The sequence below is a fragment of the Terrapene carolina genome, unplaced genomic scaffold (genome assembly GCF_002925995.2).
Source record: "Terrapene carolina triunguis isolate 2854851 unplaced genomic scaffold, T_m_triunguis-2.0 Scaffold193, whole genome shotgun sequence".
In the NCBI taxonomy this organism is placed as follows: domain Eukaryota; kingdom Metazoa; phylum Chordata; order Testudines; family Emydidae; genus Terrapene; species Terrapene triunguis.
This window is the reverse complement of record NW_020664544.1, coordinates 1,769,307-1,788,824: the sequence shown is the minus strand read 5'-3', so window position 1 is coordinate 1,788,824 and position 19,518 is coordinate 1,769,307. Positions and strand designations below refer to the sequence as shown.

Genomic DNA, 19,518 nt, shown 5'->3' with positions numbered 1-19,518 from the left:
ATGGGGGTGGCCTGGCCAGCCTGGGAGGCGGCAAGGGGGCCATGACGGTGACTTACCTGAGATTGGCCCAACATGGAGTGGATGCTGGGTGGAGAGTGACACTGGACGTGGGGGCACCCGGCGAGGCAGCATGACGAGCTCTTGGTGGGTGTCTGTTCGGCGCCTGGCACAACGCGTCCCTGATCCCCGAAGGGCGCTGCTAGGTCCTGCTGTAACACAGCTGATAACAGATGGCAACGATCATGGTGTAAACAGTAAACTGCCATGCTAAGGCATCCTCCCGCTAAACCACCGCCCCCTGGCACCAAACTGTCGCTGTAACCACATCCAGGGATAACAATCAATTACAAATAATTAGGTTCCTAAATATCAAGCTCTGCCTGTGCCTTAGGCCAGTGGTTCTCCACCTGCAGCCCGCTTGCGGCCAAATCAGCACACAACTGCAGCCCAGGTGACGTCCTCCAGGCCAGACAGGTAGTATATCTATTGTGTGGATGCAGCCCCCATAACACAGGGAGAGCTGCATGTGCAGCCCACAGTGGTAAATAGGCTGAGAACCACTGCCTTAGGCCCTGAGCTTGCAATGAATACGGATGCTCAGCAGGGCCTGCCTACACAGAGCTCATTGCAGGATCAGGTCTTTCTTGCATATCGATGTGATCTTTCTGTTGTGACCCTTGTCCTTCCTGGCCTGCCCTTGTCCATGGTGTTACCGACTTAGGTCCTGCTGCAAAAGAGAACTGTGCAGGTGGACCCCTGCATGCCCACAGAACCCCATTGGCTCCAGTGGGGCTCCGCGCAGGGATCAGCCCATGTAGTTCTCCTTGCAGGATGGTGCTGGATTGCATTTAGGTTGTGCACTCTCCAGAACAGGAGGCACGTCTGTGCTCGCTTTGGGAGCTGCCTAGCGCTTCTCCAGGTGCTTGACGTATAATTAAAAAAAAAATTAGTCATTGTAATGATGCCTTTTAAAACCCATCTCTTGTTTTCTCTCGCAACAATGCCCTGATGTGAGCCTTCAGCAACTGAGATGTCATCTCAAATATTCTTAAACCTGGGTGGGGGCTAGACTGTCACTCTAGATTTCAGGATATTTGCAGCCAGAAAGCTTCGCTTTCTTCAAAACCATCTGGAATCTCAAAGAAAAGAAGATCAGGCTGGTGGGAGGGGGGGGCTGAGCGGGGGGAACTTTCCCTCCATATTTTCAGACATGAAAGTTGCTGTTTTTTAAAAAAGCTTTTCCTTAAATGGACGATGTGGCCCTAGTGGCCATTAGTTGCCTGAAGTGGCCCCGGTTTCCATTTTTCTTGTCATATTTGCACCATGGCTGGTGAAGTATGATGGGGAGGAAGGGGGGAGGGGTTCAGGAAAGACCCGCTTCAGTGGGGCACCAGGGCCGCAGGCCTGCAAGCTGGGGGTCAGGAGGCTGCCAGACAAGCACAGACCTCTCATCTTGCTAACGCCGGCCACTACGCAAGCTCAATACAGACCTCTTTCCTACAACTCCGCCTGCCAGTTACCTTCAATGCTCATGAAAGAGCTGGCAGGCTTTCCCCCCCATGAAGTTACTAAGAACATGGTCAGGGATGAACCTCTGGGTGTGCGTCTGGAGTTAGATTATTAGGTAACGCCGCTCTGGTTGGTTTGTCCATTGTACTGAGACGGGAAAGCACTACACAACCTGTCCTCTGCAACTCCAGATGGTGCTGTCCTGCTGGCTCGGCTCTCAGCTGCCCTGGCTTGCTTTCTCGGATTTCCCCTTCCTTGGTTGTGATGTGAGTCAGTTAAGCCTGAAGATTTAGGAAGAGGAGAAAGCAGACAGACAGCTGTCCTGAGAAGGTAGGTAGAGACCCCTCTCATCAGAGATTTGCTGTGCCATCTGGGTGGGGGGAGATACACGATTCACAGACGCTTAAAGCCTGCAGCCAAGAGCCAGCTGCCTCTGTGAGTCCAGTGCAGCCAGAGGCCAGCTGGGCTTGTTATCATGCCAAGGCTGCAGGGAGGATCAGGGCCCGGGCAGCCTAAATCCTGTGATACTTTGCGCCCCGGCCTTGCAGCGATTCCAGCCCCCTGTGTCTGTGCCCACTTTCACATCTGCTCTTCGGCTTCGGTTGGATTTTAGGTGGTTGGTTCATTCCCGGGCCGAAATCTCCCGAAGGAGCGTGTGTTTGCGTAGAACAGGGGGGCTCCAGCACAGATCACAGACTGGGGGCTAGGGAGAGGGAAAAGACCTAGTGGATCACGGAGTGCCTTGTTCTAGCTGCTTCCCTGGCCCCTGGCCGGGTAGTATGTGAGCCAAAAAAACATTGATGGAGGAAGGGGAGAATGGCCCACCTTTGGTAGATGGGGAAGCATTGGGTAGAGAGGTGAAGAGACTCACCCAAGGTCACCCAGGGAGTCGGTGGCAGAGCTGGGAACGGACCCGCAATCTCCTGAGCCTTCGTCCAGTGGCAGGCCTGCACCGGCGTCTTTCCTTCTGCCCCCTTTGGGCTCGAATTTCTCCCAGCACCCTCGTCTGGTTGTGAAAACCATTTTACCGTCCCCCCGGCCACACATACCACGCAACTCACCCTGAAATGCAGCTTCCTCTGGGGAGGAGGGTGGCAACCCCGCAGCACAACTGTGGGTGGAGGAGGGAGTTTGGGCCAGGGGCCCCAGGAAAGGCCTGCCTCTTACCAGAAGTGCCCCAAGGAATTGTTAAATGCTCCTGCAGATGGGAGCTCAGCTTTTGAGGTCTTGACCAAATGTCGCCTGGGAGGGATGAGGGGACCTTCCAGGACTGACCGTGCTGGGATGCAAAGCTGCGGTTCGGACCCCTCGTTATTCCTTCCAGCCTAATGTAACTTGCCCTGAGGTTTCCCCCTAGCCTCAGCGCTGGGCAGTGACCCACGCACCTAGCCATGGGGCTGGTGTCCCAGCCACCGTCTGTGAAGGGGGCCCATTAGTGTCACTTCAGGGCCCCCGCTGGCCCAAGGAGTAAGGGACCAGGCTCAATGCAGTGGGGTGGCTGAGATGACTTCTGGCGTTCCCTTCCAGCCCTAGGTTTCCAGGGTTCTCTCTCCCCCGGGGCAGTGCAGAGCGCTGAGCACCAGGGAGACTGGGCAGGGCCCAGGAAACCTTGCCAAGCTCCAGCCCATGTGGCATTGCCCAGTTGCCTCGACTTTGAGAAGACGTATTCCTCCAGCTCCAACGTCCCGCTCTTCCGTCCCCAGGAAAGAGACCCCAGATGGGGAAGAGCTGCAAGGTGGTGGTTTGCGGCCAAGCCTCAGTCGGAAAAACATCAATCTTGGAGCAGCTCCTCTATGGGAACCATGTGGTTGGTAAGTGTGGGGGTCGGGCGGGTGACCAGCAAGGGGGCGTCCTGAGCCCCCATCATTCTTCACAGGCTTAATGCCAAACGGCTCTGTGGTGGCTTTTCGTAAAGACCAGCACCCTGACCATAACAAATCAGTGCCTAGCCCAGCTGTTGACGAGAGACCCTACAATAATAAATTAGCACCCACCTCCCAGCATTCCAGAACAAACTCTAGTGGAACTGCCCAGCCCCCTGCAATTAAAATAGACTTGTGTAAGCACGTGATGGAGACAGACAGGGTTGTGCAGTGGCAGGCAGGTTTGGCTGCCAGTGTCCCAGGTGGGGAGAGTACATAGAAAAAAACCTGGGGATGCTGCCTCCAGCAGCTCCCTTCTACAGGCAGTTTGCCCCAGCAGTGCCGCTCTAAACACAGATGCGGGAGACCTGAACGAACAAGGAGCAGAGTACAAGACAGGCCTAGGCAAGGAGCTGCTATTATGTGGTAGTACCTAGGGGCCCCAGGCAAGCTCGGGGCACCCTTGTGCCAGGCTCTGCCCCAAAGAGCTCCCAGTCTGAACAGACCAGACAAAGGCTGGGAGGGGAAACTGAGGCACAGGGCAGGGGCAGGACTTGCCCACGGTCACTCCGCAGGTCAGTGGCCTCCCGACTCCCAGCCCAGTGGACACTGTGAGGGGGCTCCTGCGTCACGGCAGAGCGCAGCCCAGCTCCCCACGTTACCCCACGCCCGTCTGCTTCCCCGCAGGTTCCGAAATGATAGAGACCCAGGAGGACATCTACGTGGGCTCGATCGAGACGGACCGTGGGGTGCGGGAGCAGGTGCGATTCTACGACACCCGGGGCCTGCGGGAGGGCGTGGAGCTCCCCAAGCACTGCTTCTCCGGCACGGACGGCTATGTGCTGGTGTACAGCACCGCCAGCAAGGACTCTTTGAAGAGGGTGGAGCTGCTCAAGAAGGAAATCGACAAGTGCAAGGATAAGAAGGAGGTGAGGCATCGCCACAGGCGCAGAGGAGGTTTTCCACAGGCATCGGAGCGCGGGGCGGGCTGGGAGCGGGGGACGGAGCCTCCTCCCCTACAGCTCCCTAGTCCTGCCCAGCCGGGAGTGCGCTTCCTTCTGGTGGCTTGTCTGTGTCCTGTAGGAAGTGAGTCGGGGGACCCCCTCCCCCCCACCGGCTGCCCTCTTTCTCGGATACTCAGCACAGGGGCCGTGAGCGAACAGGCCATAGAGACTGAGCTGGGGGGGGGGGGGGGGGAGGGGGAGGGGTATTCCAGGGAGGGATGGAGCCAGCTGTGTGTGTGTGGGGTGGCGGCCTCAGGGGAGGTGTTGCATTCTGCTCCTTGGATTTCCCCTTCTCAGCAGAGGCCGTTGGTCTCCAGCGCTGTCAGTCCAGCACCACGTTCAAGGCCGCTCTGCTTTTTCTCCTCTCCTTGCCCTTCCCTTCCCCTCCCCCAGGATTTTTAAATCAGCCAGCAAGGGGCTGAGTTTGCAAGTGCTTGGCCGGTGCTTGCGCTCAGACCCCGATGTTCGTCGCTCTGCAAACCGGGGTTAGAAAGCCAGTCAGACCTCAGGGCACCCGGTGGGCTCAAGGAGGGACTGCTCCTTGCCACCTGCAGCCTTGCACGACCGGCCAGGCCTGCTTGAGCAGATGGGAGGGGACGCTGGCCGTCCGGTGGGGCTGTAGTGTCGGCTGGGGGTGACAGCGGAGGGGGGACACATGGGAGAGATCAGTGATCTGATCCCGTTTAGGAAATCCCAAATCCCCTTATCTCCTCCTCGGAAAGACCCAGGTAGCCTCTGCCCAAGCTCCAGCCACAGGGAACTGGGCAGGACCCTCTGGGGCCCATCAGCTCTGCTGCTCAGCTGGGCGCCTGGGCGGGGGCGAAGGCTGGGCCGGGAGCCCGAGCACAGCAGGGAATCTGGACGGAAGGCGCCAAAGGGAAAGAGACATCACCGGAGAGCCCGCCGTGCTGCGGGTGAAATCTGCAGGAGCCTTGTCCCGGGGCCTGGCCCAGGCTGCAGGGCCAGGCAGCCGGCCCTGAGCGTGCTCCGTTTGCGTGTATTCGTGCAGGTCACCATTGTGGTTCTGGGCAACAAGAGCGACCTGCAGGAGCAGCGGCGCGTGGACCACGACGCGGCCCAGCACTGGGCCAAGGGCGAGAAGGTGAAGCTGTGGGAGGTGTCCGTGGCCGACCGCCGGACGCTGATCGAGCCTTTCACCTACCTGGCCAGCAAGATGACGCAGCCGCAGAGCAAGTCCGGCTTCCCGCTGAGCCGCAAGAACAAGGGCAGCGGCTCCATGGACGGCTGAAGGCCTGGCCTCCCCTCCCCCGCCACCTCGCTCCCATGGCGCATCCACCCTCTCCTGAGCTCTGGGGCGTTGGCACGAAGCCTGCTGATGGGAGGGAGCTCCTGGAGTGGGTGGTGGGGCTCGGCCCCTGGCCACACTAGGCAGCATGGCGAGGACCCAGTGCCAGGGATGGTCACGGGGGGCAGTGAAGACGCCTGGCCCATCCCTGCTGCCTGGAGGGGGAGGGCGGCCTTGGACGGCTGGTCTGAACTCAGGATTCGCCCAGACCGTGCCCCGGGAGTCCTGGCCTGGTCTCTGCTCCCAAACCACAGGCTAGACAAAACTCTCGGCAAACACGCTCCTTGCCTTGGCAGGGGGCTGCGTGGGCAGCAGGAGGCCTGCGAAGGCCTCACCGGCCCAACCTCCATTTGGCCCATTGTAACCCTTGCCCTGAACCTGGAGGGGAGTGTTCCCTCCACCCCAAGATTATGGCACTACCTAGCTCCTTCCTCCCCCCTCCACCTGGGCCGCAGAATGCCCCGGCCTGTCTCCCCGCAGTTCCTCCCTCTAGGCCGGCGCTGGAGCAGGTGCCCAGCTGGAAGGTGGACCCTGAGCTCCCCAGCTGTGGAGCTGGAGCTACAGGCGAGGGGTGAAGGCGTTCATCCTCCAGGCCTCTCTGCCCACCGACAGGCACCTGCAAATCGCCCTCTCTCTGCAGCTGGGGAGGCGGATGGGGGCTCCAGGATTGCTGGGCTCTGCTTCCAGGTGGCTCTTCGCCCCATGCATGCTGCACTCACCTCCCCGGGGGCTGCGTAGCTGCCTCCCTGAAGATCGTGAGGAGCAAGGACTGCCCTGGGTCCCTGCAGAACCTTCACTGTCCCCTGCCCCCCCAGCTCTTTAACTGCCTGAGCTGCAGGGAAATGCACCTGGCCCCTCTGCAGCTGCAGAATCGGCGCTCGGGTGAGGCCAGGCTGAGCAGAGCTCGGGTTTAGGTTCATTAAGCTCATTAGAGCCTCATCAGTGTCCAGCATGTCAGAGATGCCTGCAGGGCAGCCCTGATCCGCTGCCTCTTCCCATGCTGTGATCCCAGGCCGAAGGCCAGGCCAAGCCATGGTGTCGGGGTGGTGCCCCTGCCCCTGATCCCGCTACGGGAGAGCCGAAGACCCCAGCATGTGGAGCTCACTACAGAAGCCTGGGCGGGGGCCAGCCGTTTGCATCGCTCGTTAGGCAGGTGCAGCTCAGCCTCATTGCTGACGAGCAGCGGGCCCCGGGGGGACGCGTTTCTGACCTGCAGCTCTGGGGGGAGGGGTCGGGCTGCAGAGGTGGCCTCAGCAGGCTGTTAAAATTGTCAGTTGGCCAAGAACCAAGGGTTAGTTTTAGATGGTCCCTGAGCTTCTCCTTGGCCAGGAATTTGGGACGGGCGGGAATGTGCTTTGGCTGCTGGGGGGAGGCGGGGTGCATGACTGGGGTCCCTTGGATTAGCCCACCCAGCAGCAGGGCACGTTCCGGTGCTGGGAAGTGAGGCTGGTGGGGTTTTTTTAATGATTGCATGTATGTAATCTCATGTCAGAGGCGTGTAGAGCCGCTTCCTCCTGGTCAGCAATTGCCGTCAATAAACTCAGCTGCTTTCGGAGCGGGTATGCTTTCCTGGGAACACGGCGGGCGGGTGGCGTGGAACACGGCTGGCTGGTGGCGTGGAACACGGCGGGCGGCTGGCGTGGCACTAGACTGGGCCTAGCTCCGGCCGCCTGCGGCTGAGTAGCTCCTGCACCCCGTTACCAAGAACATTTCGTTACTGGTCCAGCCTTCCATGGAAAACCACAGGAAAAGCCTGGGCCGTCCTGAGCCAGCCCACCCTTTGGCTGGGGACGGGGCTGGTTTTCCCCAGCCGCTGGCTACAGGGTGAACGGTCCTTTAGCGATCCGTCGTGGGGGATGCAGTCCTATTTCCACCTCTGCTTCCCGGGGCTCCCGCCTCGCGGGCCCAAAGAAAGATGGCGCGAAAGTCCAGGCGCGTTTATACAGGTTCCTTTTATTTACTGAGTAACACAAGAAAGCAATGAGATTCGATTATCAAAATATTTTCCTTTCCCCCCCTCCAACAGTTATAGTACATCAAAAAATATACACTGAACAGTACAGGGGGCGGTGGGGGGGGGGTACTGGCCAAGTCCCTAGAGGCTGGTTATTTCGTTTCGTTGTCAAAATCAACCATTGTTCACATCACGCCGAGGGTATTTACAGAGGGGCACATGTCAGCGCCGGGGCCTACGACCTACCACAGCCTGTGCGAAGTCAGAGGCGGTAACTGCTTTGGCTAGCGCGGGGGGGCCGGAGGCGAAGGAGACAGCAGGGTGCTCGGACGCCGCCCGGTGCAGGATGGCGTGACGGGAAGGAATGGCTTTCAAGTGTTCTAGTCTATCGGGACCCCACCGCTGGGCTGAGGGTAGGTTTGACTCTGGCTCTGGGGGGCTTTGTGACCCAGCTCAACCTGCAGTGCGACCGGAGTCTCTTTGGGCGGAGGGGGGGGGGGAACCATGGCTAAAGCTTTGTGCTTCCTGAATTCCTAAAACTACCACGGCACAAGCCCCTGGGAGGAGAACGGAGCTGGAGCAGGATGCGGGGGGGAAAGGGAGCGAACCCAACCAGAGGCCGACGGAGGAGAGGCTGCTGCGGGGCTGGACGGCTGAGCCCCAGGCTACCCGGGGGCTGATGGCAGTAGGGGATGACTGGCATCGCACAGAGGTGTCCGGATCCCCCCCTTGCCCCATCTAAAGCTTCGTGAGGGGACGGTTTACCCAGTGGCAGCTCCCACTACCAGCCCCTACCCCCCCGATGGGACTTACGAAAGGCGCTCCTGTGATCTGGAGGGTCTATCCCCCACACTTCGTTCCCTTGTGGACGCCTAGCGGAGGATTCGCCCACCCTGAGGCCGTAAGGGACGGAGCTGGTCCCCTCCAGCTGGCTGGCGCTGGGGTTATTGCAAAGCTCCGTAAACCCAAATCTTGGACAAAAAAGAACCCCCAAGGTTTCACCTTCAGGTGCCCAGAAAAACTGGCATCAAAATGTCGCCCCTCCCCCCAGCCCAGGGGCTGGATCCCCCAGTGCTCAGGCCCAGGCCTGACTCTTTGGTTTACCCCCAGGCAGGCCTGCACCAGCTCCACGCACTCCCAAGGGGGAAGGGGGAGAACAGTCTCCCTGGTATATCCCCCCCGCAGCGCGCTCCTGTAATACGCTGTCCGAGCACTTAGGGCCAGCCCACTAGAGGGGGCTGTGCTATAGGGGATAACAACCCACTACTACTGCCAACTCGAATGGTAGGGAGTGCCGGCCCCAGCTCACCCCCCATTGGTGACCACGCAAAGGGGGAGGGGGTTGTGGGACAGCACTATCAGGCCATGCGCTGGGCTCCAGCTGAGCGGAGAGCTATAACCGGCCCGTTTCTGTGGATCGGGGACATGTAACACACAGCCCCCAGGGACTGCCCCTGAGCGCTGGGGAAGTGACGATCTCGCAGCCCCCCGGTGTTTGGAAACCGTGTTCAGCCTCCAGTGGTTGTGGGGGCGGCAGGATCCTCCCTGTGCTGCCCAAACGCCTCCTGAAACACAGCTGGTGCGTTCAAGTGAAGACACCTGACAGGTGTGCTTGTGCGTGGGGATTGCTGGCTGCCCAGCTCCGAGGGCAGCCTCCGCTGGGGGCTCAGAGCCTGTGCCGTGGGGAGCAGCGGAGAGCTCACGGGACCAGGGGGCTCTCGGAAGCGTGTGCACGATGCACCGAGGTGCATGGTTCAGTTTCTGCTCCGAACAACGTTCCTCGCTGGACAGAAAGAGCGGGCACCGCCGCAGGACGCAGCCAGGTTACCACAACGACGGGGCTCCTCCGTTCGGATTTGCATAGATCGGGACGGGTTGTCACTCCGGCACAAGGTCCATGTGTGTCGCAACCTTCCTGCATATTTCTATGTACAGTGCGCGCTGGGGAGCCCGTAGCGCCTCGGTAACTGTTCAGACCAGGTCATCGCGCCGGCTTTTAACACAGTGAAAAACAAAACCATCGCCCCCATAATGCCTAGCACGGGCCCTGGAGCCCCACAGTCTGCAAGCTGCACTCAGAGCATGGGAGGGACAACGTCACGTGCTTGTTAAACGAACCTGCTCTTTTATTCTGGGCTGTCAAGCTGAACTAACAGGGAATCCCCCCAGTTTCCTTGGAAGCTCCAAGTTTCAACGGGGCTGGGTGACTGGGGTTTGGCTGCTGGCCTGTTAACAGGAGGAATGCTTTGCAGCTCTCCAAGGAAAGGCGCTACGCAAGGACAAAGTGCTTTATGAATCTTCACTCAGCCTCCCTGCGAGGTAGGGTCAGAGCTATCCCCTGCTTAATGGGGGGAAACTGAGGCACTAAGAGGTGAAGCACCGTGGTGCAAGGGAGTGAATGGCAGAGTTGGGAATAGACGCCAAGGAGAAGGGCCGTTCTCTAGCCAGTCGACTCCAGGCCTTAGCTGAACTGGGAATGGAACCCAGGTGTCCTGACTCCCTACGTCCTATTCTCCTGCCATAGGCTCACACCCTGTCCCAGGTCTGGGAGGAGAATCCTGTTGTCTAACCACTAGATCCGTGGTTTTCAACCTGTGGTCCACGGCCCCCTGGGGATCCTCAGACTATATCTGATTTCCAAAGGGGCCCGCCAATGAAGAAAGGTTGAAAACCACTGCTCTAGACAACACTCCGATCCCATTTGCCTGGTCCTCCGCTGCACTTCCAGTGTTGGACGATAATGTGCTCTCTGAAGTGAGCAGGAAAGAGGTCTCTGCTGGCAAGGAGCCTCGGGGTTCACTGTTTGTTCTATGGGAAGACGCTGCCCCCGTTTGCCGGTGTCTCCTCTGGATTTCCTGCTGCTGAAAGGGCCCAGACTAGAGGAGCTGGAGAGTAACGCTCTCCCTGCATCCTCAGCTCCGGGATGGGTCAGGCAGTCGGCAGGGCAATCTTCCACCACGCTGCTCTCTGCCCACGTGCCTCATGTCCCATGCAGGGCTTAGGCTACGGGTGGGAAACCGGGGGGTGGATTTTGTGCTGGGGAGGTTTTTCCCACTGGAAACTGGCCTGAGATCCACCACGGACTCCTTCCAGCAGGACCTATGATGTGGGGGTCGCCCCGAACCTGGGCTGGCTCTGAACCAGCCAGCCTGAGACAAGGGCCTTCCCTTTCCAGAGAGTCAGCCAGGCCCCTTCCCTGGTTTGGTTTAAATTAATCACTGGGAAGGGGATGAATGAAAAACTCACTAGCCAAAGAGGGGCACCCGCTGGCCACAGGCATCAATGGGCCTGGGGGATCCCGGCACTGTCCCTTTGACTGAATCCACTCAAAGTGGACATGGAGCTGTGTTTTCGGAGAGCGACTGAGTGAGTGGGCGGCAGAACCGACTGGGGCACTGGGTGTGGGTAACGGGGGGTACAGCCAGGCCTGGCAGAGCAGTCAGCTGGGGAATCTCCTAGCCCAGTGGGAGGGAAAGAAAAAACCTCGGTCAACGGTTACAAAGGATCGTTTGCCCCATGGGAACAGAGCCCTGTCCTGCTGCACAGCTCGCCGGCTCTTCGTTGCGTCCGGGAGAGACGGAGCCTTGGCGGGCGTGGGCTCTAGTAGGGCGCGAAGACGATGGGGCCAGGCGTGGCGCGGACGTGCCCGGGCGGGGTTCGGAAGAGCGCTGGTCCAAGGAGCGGGGCCTGGAAGAGGGCTGTGGCGGTGGCTGGTCTGAGGGTGAGTGGGCCAGGCATGGCGCACATGGCTGCCGTGGTGAGGGGGCTCGGGAGGAAGCGGGTAGCCAAGGTTTTGGTGAGGTGCTTCTGCAAAGCCAGCTTGGACTGTAGGGGGAGAAAGAGAGAGAGAGAGAGAGAGAGAGAGAGAGAGCGAGACAAAGCACATGAACCACCAGGCTGCAGAAGATATCCTGGCACTGCCGGCTCTGCAGGGAGTGGAGCAGCCAGCCCTGGGCTCAGGGTTAGTCTGGTAACAGGCATGTGGGCGCGGAGCCTAGGATCAATAGAGTCACCCAGTTTCTATTTCATAGGAACTGCCCCAGGGGATCAGACCAAGGACCCTTCTAGTCCAGAACTTGCAGCTTCAGAGGAATCCAGATAGGCTCCTGACCTCAATGATATCATGTGGACATGAGTTCCACAGGCCAGTCATTCGTTGTATGTCGGAGGGGGGCATATTACCAGGTCTCAGTTTTGAATCTTCTGGCTTTCAATGGAGATATACCTATCTCATAGAGCTGGAAGGGACCCCGAAAGGTCATCGAGTCCAGCCCCCCACTAGCAGGACCAAGTATTGATTTTGCCCCAGATCCCTAAGTGGCCCCCTCAAGGATTGAACTCACAACCCTGGGTTTAGCAGGCCAATGCTCAAACCACTGAGCGATCCCTCCCCCGTACTGAGCTATCCCTCACGTGCAGCGAGGTTGACAGTTGCTAGCCAGAGGCCTTTCTCACAGATCTACTCTAGCTTCCCTTTGCAGTTCATGGCAAGGACCCTTGGGTGGTGCTGTCGGCCTGGGCTATACAGGTCAGACTATTACACAAGCCTAATTGTTCCCTCTGGCCTTAAAGCCCTATCAGTCTAGGTAGCTCTTTCCTTTAACACTGAGCTGGGAATCCATCGGGTCAAGGAGCCGCCAGTATCAGGTTTGTCCTTGAAAGGACTCGACATCTGGCCGCAGGAGACCTCTGAAAGCATTTTCATCCCGTCTCCCTGCACAGGCAGGATACGGCTGATCGGGGAGACAAAGAAACTCCGTAGCATGCTTGGCACCCTCGGAAGATGCTGAGAATTCTTCCAGGACCTCAGTGACACTCCTGGTGTGCTGCAGTTCAAGTGTCCCCGTCTCTGTTTCCAGCCAGGGGTCGGCAAGCACTTGGAACAGCTCCTCTCCCCCCTCAGGCCCCGTCTGCCCACCAAAGCAACCCTTCTAAAGCCATTTGTCAAGCACTGATCGGGTGGCGGCTCCCAGGGCAGACAGGCCAGGACTGGTCTTAAAGCAGCTAATCAGCTGGGGGGCGGGGGGAGGAGAGGGCTCGAGAATGGCTCTGTACAAAAATATTAGTAAGTCTCGGCCGTGTTAGCGGCACCCTTTTCTGTATACGGCATCAGAGCACAGCACCAATGAGCCAGGGAGCCTGGGGCTGAACCTACCTGAGAAATGACCATCAAAGCATCCCCACCAGGATCAGAGCCATCCCGCCTTTCCACGGAGCAAACGCCAGCACATTCCCAGCCACTAGAAGCCCCACGCAGAAAATCCCAAGGCGGCCTCTGTTCAAGTCCCACAGCGGGAAATGATCCAGGGGAGCCCTGAACTGAAACCCTCCCCTGACCTGCCTCAGGATCAGGTCAGCTCCATTTCCCCTCCTGGGACAGGAAGCAGAAAACGAGGCCCAGCATTGCCGATCGTTACCGCTATGTCGCTGGGCCAGGACTAGCCACTGCTGCGCTGCAGAGCAGACTCGCGTCTCTGCGAACGAACCCTGGAACTTGGCATGAGCTGAACAAAAAAAACTGCCAACCCCGAGCATTTAAAAATCACGAGTCAGCCCCCCTAGAAACCCTGGGATTCAGGTAAAAATCATCGTCTTTTAAAAATAAAAAACACGGAGTTGTTCTTCTTTCCTTTGTGGTGTCAGAGACTGTAAGGGTCTCGCTTCCAAGCTTCCCTCCACATTCATGAGGGTTAGAAACTCCTTGTTTTGTTCAATGAAAGCTGAGATCCTGACATAATCACAGGACTCCTGGAGCTGGGGCTTTGAAAACGGAAACCACCACATCTTGTGGGCCTCGCGATAAAATCCCATGAGCTGACAAACAGTGTGAGCAACATTTCAGACAGGCACCGTGGCCGGAGGGCTTCTGGGAGACAGATACCTTTAGAATACTCACTGCGAGGACAGCGTTCTTCTGGAGTTTGTTGTATGGGCTGTATTTTGGCTTGGGTGGCTTCCCAGCAAGCCTGTCTCTGTGTCTCCTGCTGCTCACGTGCTGCAGATGGAAAACGCAGCGTCACACACAGGTATAACACGTTGACAGTAAACAACCCCACTGCCTGCGAAGTGACCCCGCAAAGCCATGCTCTCTGCCTGGGAGTTCAGCTCGCTCTCGGTAATTACCAAATGCAGCCTTTGCGTCAGGCTCTAGGGTTCTGGGATTTGCATGTATATATAATGATGGTCCTTGTTTGATCATCAGCAGGAACTGAACTCAAGACCTCTGGTGCGAAGAGCATCAGTCGCTACTGGCTGAGCTACACAATCAAGTCCCTTAGCTTGCAGCCAGTAGCAAATATACATGCAAATATTGTAAAGCTCTGTGCATGGTCTAGTCACCAGCAGGGGCGGCTCTATGTATTTTGCCACCCCAAGCATTGCAGTGAGGCAGCCTTCAGCGGCGCGCCTGCGGGAGCTCCGCTGATAATGTAGATTCGGCGGCATGCCTGCGGGAGGTCCGCCGGTCCCGCACCTTCGGCGTACCCGCCGCCGAATTGCCGCCGAAACCGCGGGACTGGCGGACCTCCCGCAGGCGCGCCGCCGAAGGCTGCCTGACTGCCACTCTCACGGCGACCGGCAGGCCGGCCCCCATGGCTTGCCGTCCCAGACATGCGCATGGTGCGCTGGTGCCTGGAGCCGCCCCTGGTCACTAGAGGCAAAGAGACTGTTAGCATGGGGCGTTCGTGTTACGCGGAAGAACCCTGCTCCCAGGATGACCTTTCTCAATACCTTGGGCCCTGGTTTACTCACCCTGCAGTTTTTTCCTGAACAAGGTGCTACTGAATAGACATAAATTGACTTATCTGGAGCTGTGCCAGGCATCCATTTCAGTCCATCGTCTGATCCAGGCAACTATCCAGCACCTAACCCCCAGCCACCCCGCCCCTCCACGCCGGGTCAGCTGGCTCTGCAAACCTCATGAAAACAGCAAGTATTGTTCTCTTCCCCTGGAGGGGAGAAGCAATTGGGCCCAGGCAAAGGGATTCGTAACCCCCCCATTGCACCACAGAGCTGCGCTTTGCAAGGTGCCATCTGCAGCAGGGTTTTTCTGGAGGATCTGGGATTGCATGCGACCCCCTAAGGATGTTTTGGGGGGCTGTGGGGCAGGATCCTCCCCACCCCCTGGCACACATGAAAACCTCACATGCTTGGGTTCTGAGACTGCCCCGTGCCCCTGCCCGCCGAGGAGAGAGGCCGAGGAGAAAGGCACAGTGGGAGAGCTGGAGGCATCACCTGTTTGAGCTGGGTCTCCGAGTTGACGTAGATTTCGCACACTTGGCAATGGAACGCCTTGTTCTGGATGTTGATGCTGCCCTTGTTGCCAATTCTTTTGGACTTGTGCCCTGCCCTGGGGATGACCTTGCCCCGGCCCCGCCGCATCTGGGTGGTCTGACCCTCCAGCATAGACTTGTGCTTGGCCCCTGGACAGCAGAGGGAAAACGACAGACCCTCAGCAAAGGGACCACGTGGCCCGCGTTCGGGTTAAGACACCGTTGAAAAATGCAAGCTCTGGGGTGAGCATCCGTTGCTCCGGAGGAGGCACAAGACGCATTTGAAAATATTGCCGTTTGCGGTGTTACTCATGTAACGACTCTCCCCGCCCCACACCCCTTCCTTGTACGGACTGGGGAGCACAGACCCGCTGCCTGAGCTAAAGACGAACTCCCCTTGCTGGTAGGCGTGGCAGGCTGTTCTCCTCTATGGACCCAATTCTAGAGGGGGACGCCAGACTCTTTGCCAGGGTGTCATACAGCAGGGGAGCGCTGGAACACAACTACCGGATGTGCCGTACTCCACTGTTCTGGCTCCCCCAGAAGTGCCAGAACGGCCTCCCGGAGCGTTGCGGTAGGACGCGAGCTCTGGCGTTACATTAGCGCCATCTCCTATGGTTAAGTTCACCAATCGCAGGGGTTTTCCACCCGTTCGGGAGCTGTTATTTCTGGTCTGCTCATTGTTCAGATTCAGTTTCCTGCGTCTAGTCACTTTCTGGCAGGCAGCTGGCAGTGTCTGTCAATACGACTTGCGTTCTAGCAGCAGGTACCGGCCCCGGACGACACTGGGGCCCCAATACACATAGTGAGACACGGCCCTTGGCTTGAAGAGTTTACAGTCTAAATAATCACGACAGACACGGGGTGGGAGGGGAAACCGAGGCACGGAGCAGGGAAGGGGCTTGTGCAAGGTCACACCACGGGCCGGTGTCTGAGCCAGGATAGGAGTTGGGTTTCCTCACTCTGAGCCCAGTGGCTCCCAGCACTTAGCTGGCGGCCGCCAGGGAAAGCACAAACAATCCCTGTTCCCAGAGCTCGGACGTTTCCCCCTTAACGAGAAATCCACCCATTAGACATCACCCATGAGGAGAGCTTCAGAGCAAGCTAGTAAAACAGAGCCAAAGCCCAGAATCGCACCAGACTCCGAACCTCCCATGTGACGTTCCACGGCTAAGCTCGGAGTAAAACCTCTAGGGCCAGTTTATAACCCCTGACAGCAGACGAGTCTGAACTGGAATTGCTGGAAGATCTGGCTCTAATGAAGGTCTAGGAGCCAGAGGAAACTGTCTCTTGGGCTCTCCGACCTGTACAAGGGCATCTCTCTGCCCGCTGGTGCCCAGCATGTGGTGTCCGAGTCCCTCTGAGCAGAGGTCATTTCTGGGATCTCTCGCCCCCGCAGGCTGTCGGGCGGTCACAGCGCTGGCTAGCTCAGCATTCCTTCCTGGGCCCAATCTCTGAGCCACTAGGCGAAGCTCTCGCCTCCTCCTGGGGCTCAGGTTCCGGACCGAAGCGCTGAGCCGGCTTTGACCTTGGGCACGTGTAATACGAGAAACCAGGGCTGGCTTCGAAGGGGACGATTCCGGGCCCCGAAGAGACTGGGTCTCTGCTGCGTGTCCTTTGCGTGACGTCCGCCAGCCTGCGGTTTGAGCTCTCCCTCGCGCTGGACGTGGGCTGGGAGGAAGGGACTTGCCTTGGAGCAGGGCTGCACTGGCCTTCAGACACTGCACGCTGCAGGTTTTACATAAACCAGCAGGAGATCTGCCAAGAGCTGGCGGAACTAAAACACCAGAGCCGATGGGGGCAGTGAGCCAAGCTCAGCAATGCTCCCAGAGGAATGCAAGAGCTACACAGAGTGATTCCCAACTCTGGCTAGTTCCATCGGCTCCTACTGGCTCGGCCTGTGACTCCCAGCTGCAGCACGGCCCCGGCGCAGGCAACCCCTGTCTCTTGTCAGCCTGGCGAGAAAACGGCTCTTTTGGCTGACCCGGGACAGCTGCCACCTACTGAGCAACGGGACCTGGCTTCAAGGAGACGAGGCCTGCGCATGCAGAAAGCACAGGTCTGGCCCCAGAACGGGCTGTGCTGGCTGGACATGCTCAGTAGCATCAACACCGCCACCTAGCTCTTCGGTCGAGCCCTTCCCCCACAGAGCTCAAAGCACTTTACCGAAAAGGGCAGGAACATTACCCCATTTTATGGGTGGGGAAACTGAGGCACAGAGCAGGCCTTGTCCAAGGTCAGAGTCAGGAACAACTCTATCCAAATACCCTCACCACTGGGCCACCTGCCTCTTTGCAGGCCGTGATTTCTCTTCCAGAATGACTTCTCAGCAGATCCTGCACATTCTGCGTCTCACCCGGCAGCTTTTTCCCCTTCCCCTACGTTTCTATAGTTCCAGAGAGGAAACCCTCGACCGGGGCATTTTATTTATTGCTAAAGCAGCAAAAACTGACTCGACTGAAGGGCTCGCTGGCTTGCTCTCAAGACCTTCCCTACGTGGTTTCCGAAGCCTTGGAGGCTTTAAACGTTCCGCTCAGTCCAGCTCGCTGCCAGAGAACGTCCCTCCGCAAAGAGCTTTGGCTCGTTCAAGCATTTACTAGGGCACATCGCTGAGTGTGTAGCATGAACTGTGGTCTAGGGAGGTACACGGAAGTGGCTGTCGGTACCTGGCAGATGAGCAATGCCCAAGGTCACAGAGTAGGTCAGTGGCAGAATCGGGGATAGAGCCCAGGAGTCCTGACTCCCTTTCCCCTGCTTTCTCTAAGCACTCTGCACACCCCACTCAGAGCTGGGAAGAGAACCCAGGAATCCTAGCTTCTAGTTTCCCCTTCTCAACCCCCTGTACAGACCATGTTCAGCCATCTGGAGTGGGGTAAACCTTAGGGAATGTGAACCCTTTCAGAAAACCATTCTGGTGGGTGTACAACAAACCCCCCACAGACAGCAAAGCAACTCCCCACCTGTTTTATTGTTAAGCTTTTAGCTAGGAACCTGAGGCTCCACTGACTCTATGCCCAGCTTCTGTGCTGTAGCAGTGAAAAAACAATTTTGCTTGTTTGTTGCTTCTTTCCCCTCAAATCAGCTCCTACATTTGTAACCCAAGCTGACAAAAGCAAAAGGACATGTCTGCCGCTAAGCCTGAGCCGCTGTCCTCAGCTGACCTTCCGGCTCCTGAGTGCTGCAATGGCACAGTCTGCCTCGGGAACAGCCCGGCCGAGTTTCAGGGGGTTCGCTGGGCCGGGCGATTGAATTTCCAGCTGTCACTGAATTTGGGGGCCCCTCTCTTTTAAACCCGGGTGTAGTTCTTTGTTTTTTTCTATTTCCTTTGCAGGGTGGTTGTTTCTAAGCATCACATGCATGGAGCTGCAGAGGATTCAAAAGCCACTAGGTGTCCCCAGTGCTGCGGATGAGTGCGGCTTTGAAGGATCAAACCAAAACTCGCTAGCTACCCACATAAATCTGATCTTATTCCGCTTTCTTTTCCAACCCCAAGTAATTCTAGAGCTTAGCAGGGTCACCGACGGCAGACCCCGAACTAACAGCACAGCTAGGTGTGTTGCCACTCTTCTGCATTCAGCAAGAGGCTAATTTTTCATATGCCAACTGGAAAGCTGCATGCATAATGCTGTGTGTGTCTATCTACAGCTCTCAGCCTCCTACAGACGGGAGGAGAAAGGAAAATTATAACAGGGCTTATTTTTCACATTCAAATTGCTTTACAGGCGTTAACTAATTACTGCTCCCAGCCCCCGACCTGTGCCCCAGGTGGGTGATAATTGGTCCTAAATTGAAGCACAAGAAGCTTTTGCTAACGTTGGAGTCATGCTTCTTCCACAGGCAATGTTTTATTATTATCTGCATTACTGTTGCCCGCGGAGCCCAGGCATGGGCCAGCGCTCCATTGCACTGGGGTGGGACAAACACAGAACCGAAAGCTTGTCCCTGCCCCCCAGAATGTACAATCTTCCCCAGCTTCACAGAGCAGTCGTTTATTCTGATGTGCACAATTTGCAACCACAAAAATGTGAGCAAGTGTCTGGTTTGGGTGGGGGAGGGGAGGAAATCGGGGGGGGGGGGGTTCAAAAGCCCCTCCTAGACTTAGGAGCCAAAGTTCTATTTTCGAAAGTGGCTTAGACACTTCGGAGCCCAAGTCACTTCGGAAAATTAGCGTAAAGGAAAACGACTCTGGGGTATCAAGTACCCTCCAATCACTTGATTAAACGTATCTGAAAATGTCTTTAATTAAGCGACGTGAACAACAGGAGAGAGTTCGACCTTGCTAAAATCCACCCCTGAAGGCATGAGCTAGATATACCAACACCACTATTTGAAAAGCACCTTAATTTACCCCTTCTAATTAAAGCAACATTCATTACCCCTCACAATTCCCCTGCAAGGTTTGCATGGCTCTATTTGTACAGTTTACAGCTGAGTCACAGAGGTAAATGACTTGCTTGAGGTCACACTGCCTGTCAGTGGCAGAATCAAGTAAAGAACCTAGGAGTGCTGGTTCTCAGAACCCCCCGGTCCAATCACTAGACCACATTCCCCTCCCAGAGCCAGGCATAGAACCCAGGAGTCCTAGCTCTCAGACCCCCTTGTTCTAATCATT

The 19,518-nt window shown here is 57.5% G+C and overlaps 2 protein-coding genes across 7 annotated transcripts in view; one reads left to right on the top strand and one right to left on the bottom strand.

Moving 5' to 3' along the window:
• Nucleotides 1–1,712: 1,712 nt before the first annotated feature.
• On the top strand, nucleotides 1,713–7,222 carry NKIRAS2 (NFKB inhibitor interacting Ras like 2). Its single transcript, XM_024193399.2, has 4 exons — nucleotides 1,713–1,839; nucleotides 3,213–3,320; nucleotides 4,059–4,300; nucleotides 5,385–7,222. The coding sequence occupies exons 2-4, from the start codon at nucleotides 3,227–3,229 to the stop codon at nucleotides 5,622–5,624; spliced, it is 576 nt and encodes a 191-aa protein (XP_024049167.1). The 5' UTR covers nucleotides 1,713–1,839; nucleotides 3,213–3,226; the 3' UTR covers nucleotides 5,625–7,222.
• Nucleotides 7,223–7,637: 415 nt separating this feature from the next.
• LOC112102280 (zinc finger protein 385C) overlaps nucleotides 7,638–19,518 on the bottom strand; it is a 178,754-nt gene continuing 166,873 nt past the window's right edge. For 5 of the 6 annotated variants that reach the window (XM_024193455.1, XM_029912245.1, XM_024193457.1 and 2 more), the window contains 3 exons: nucleotides 14,869–15,056; nucleotides 13,517–13,630; nucleotides 7,638–11,460 (listed from right to left, as the gene is read on the bottom strand). In XM_024193455.1, coding sequence (XP_024049223.1) covers nucleotides 11,236–11,460; nucleotides 13,517–13,630; nucleotides 14,869–15,056 — 527 coding nt within the window. In that variant the 3' untranslated portion in view covers nucleotides 7,638–11,235. The remainder of the gene's footprint in view (nucleotides 11,461–13,516; nucleotides 13,631–14,868; nucleotides 15,057–19,518) is intronic. The other variant, XM_029912244.1, reaches the window with a different exon arrangement.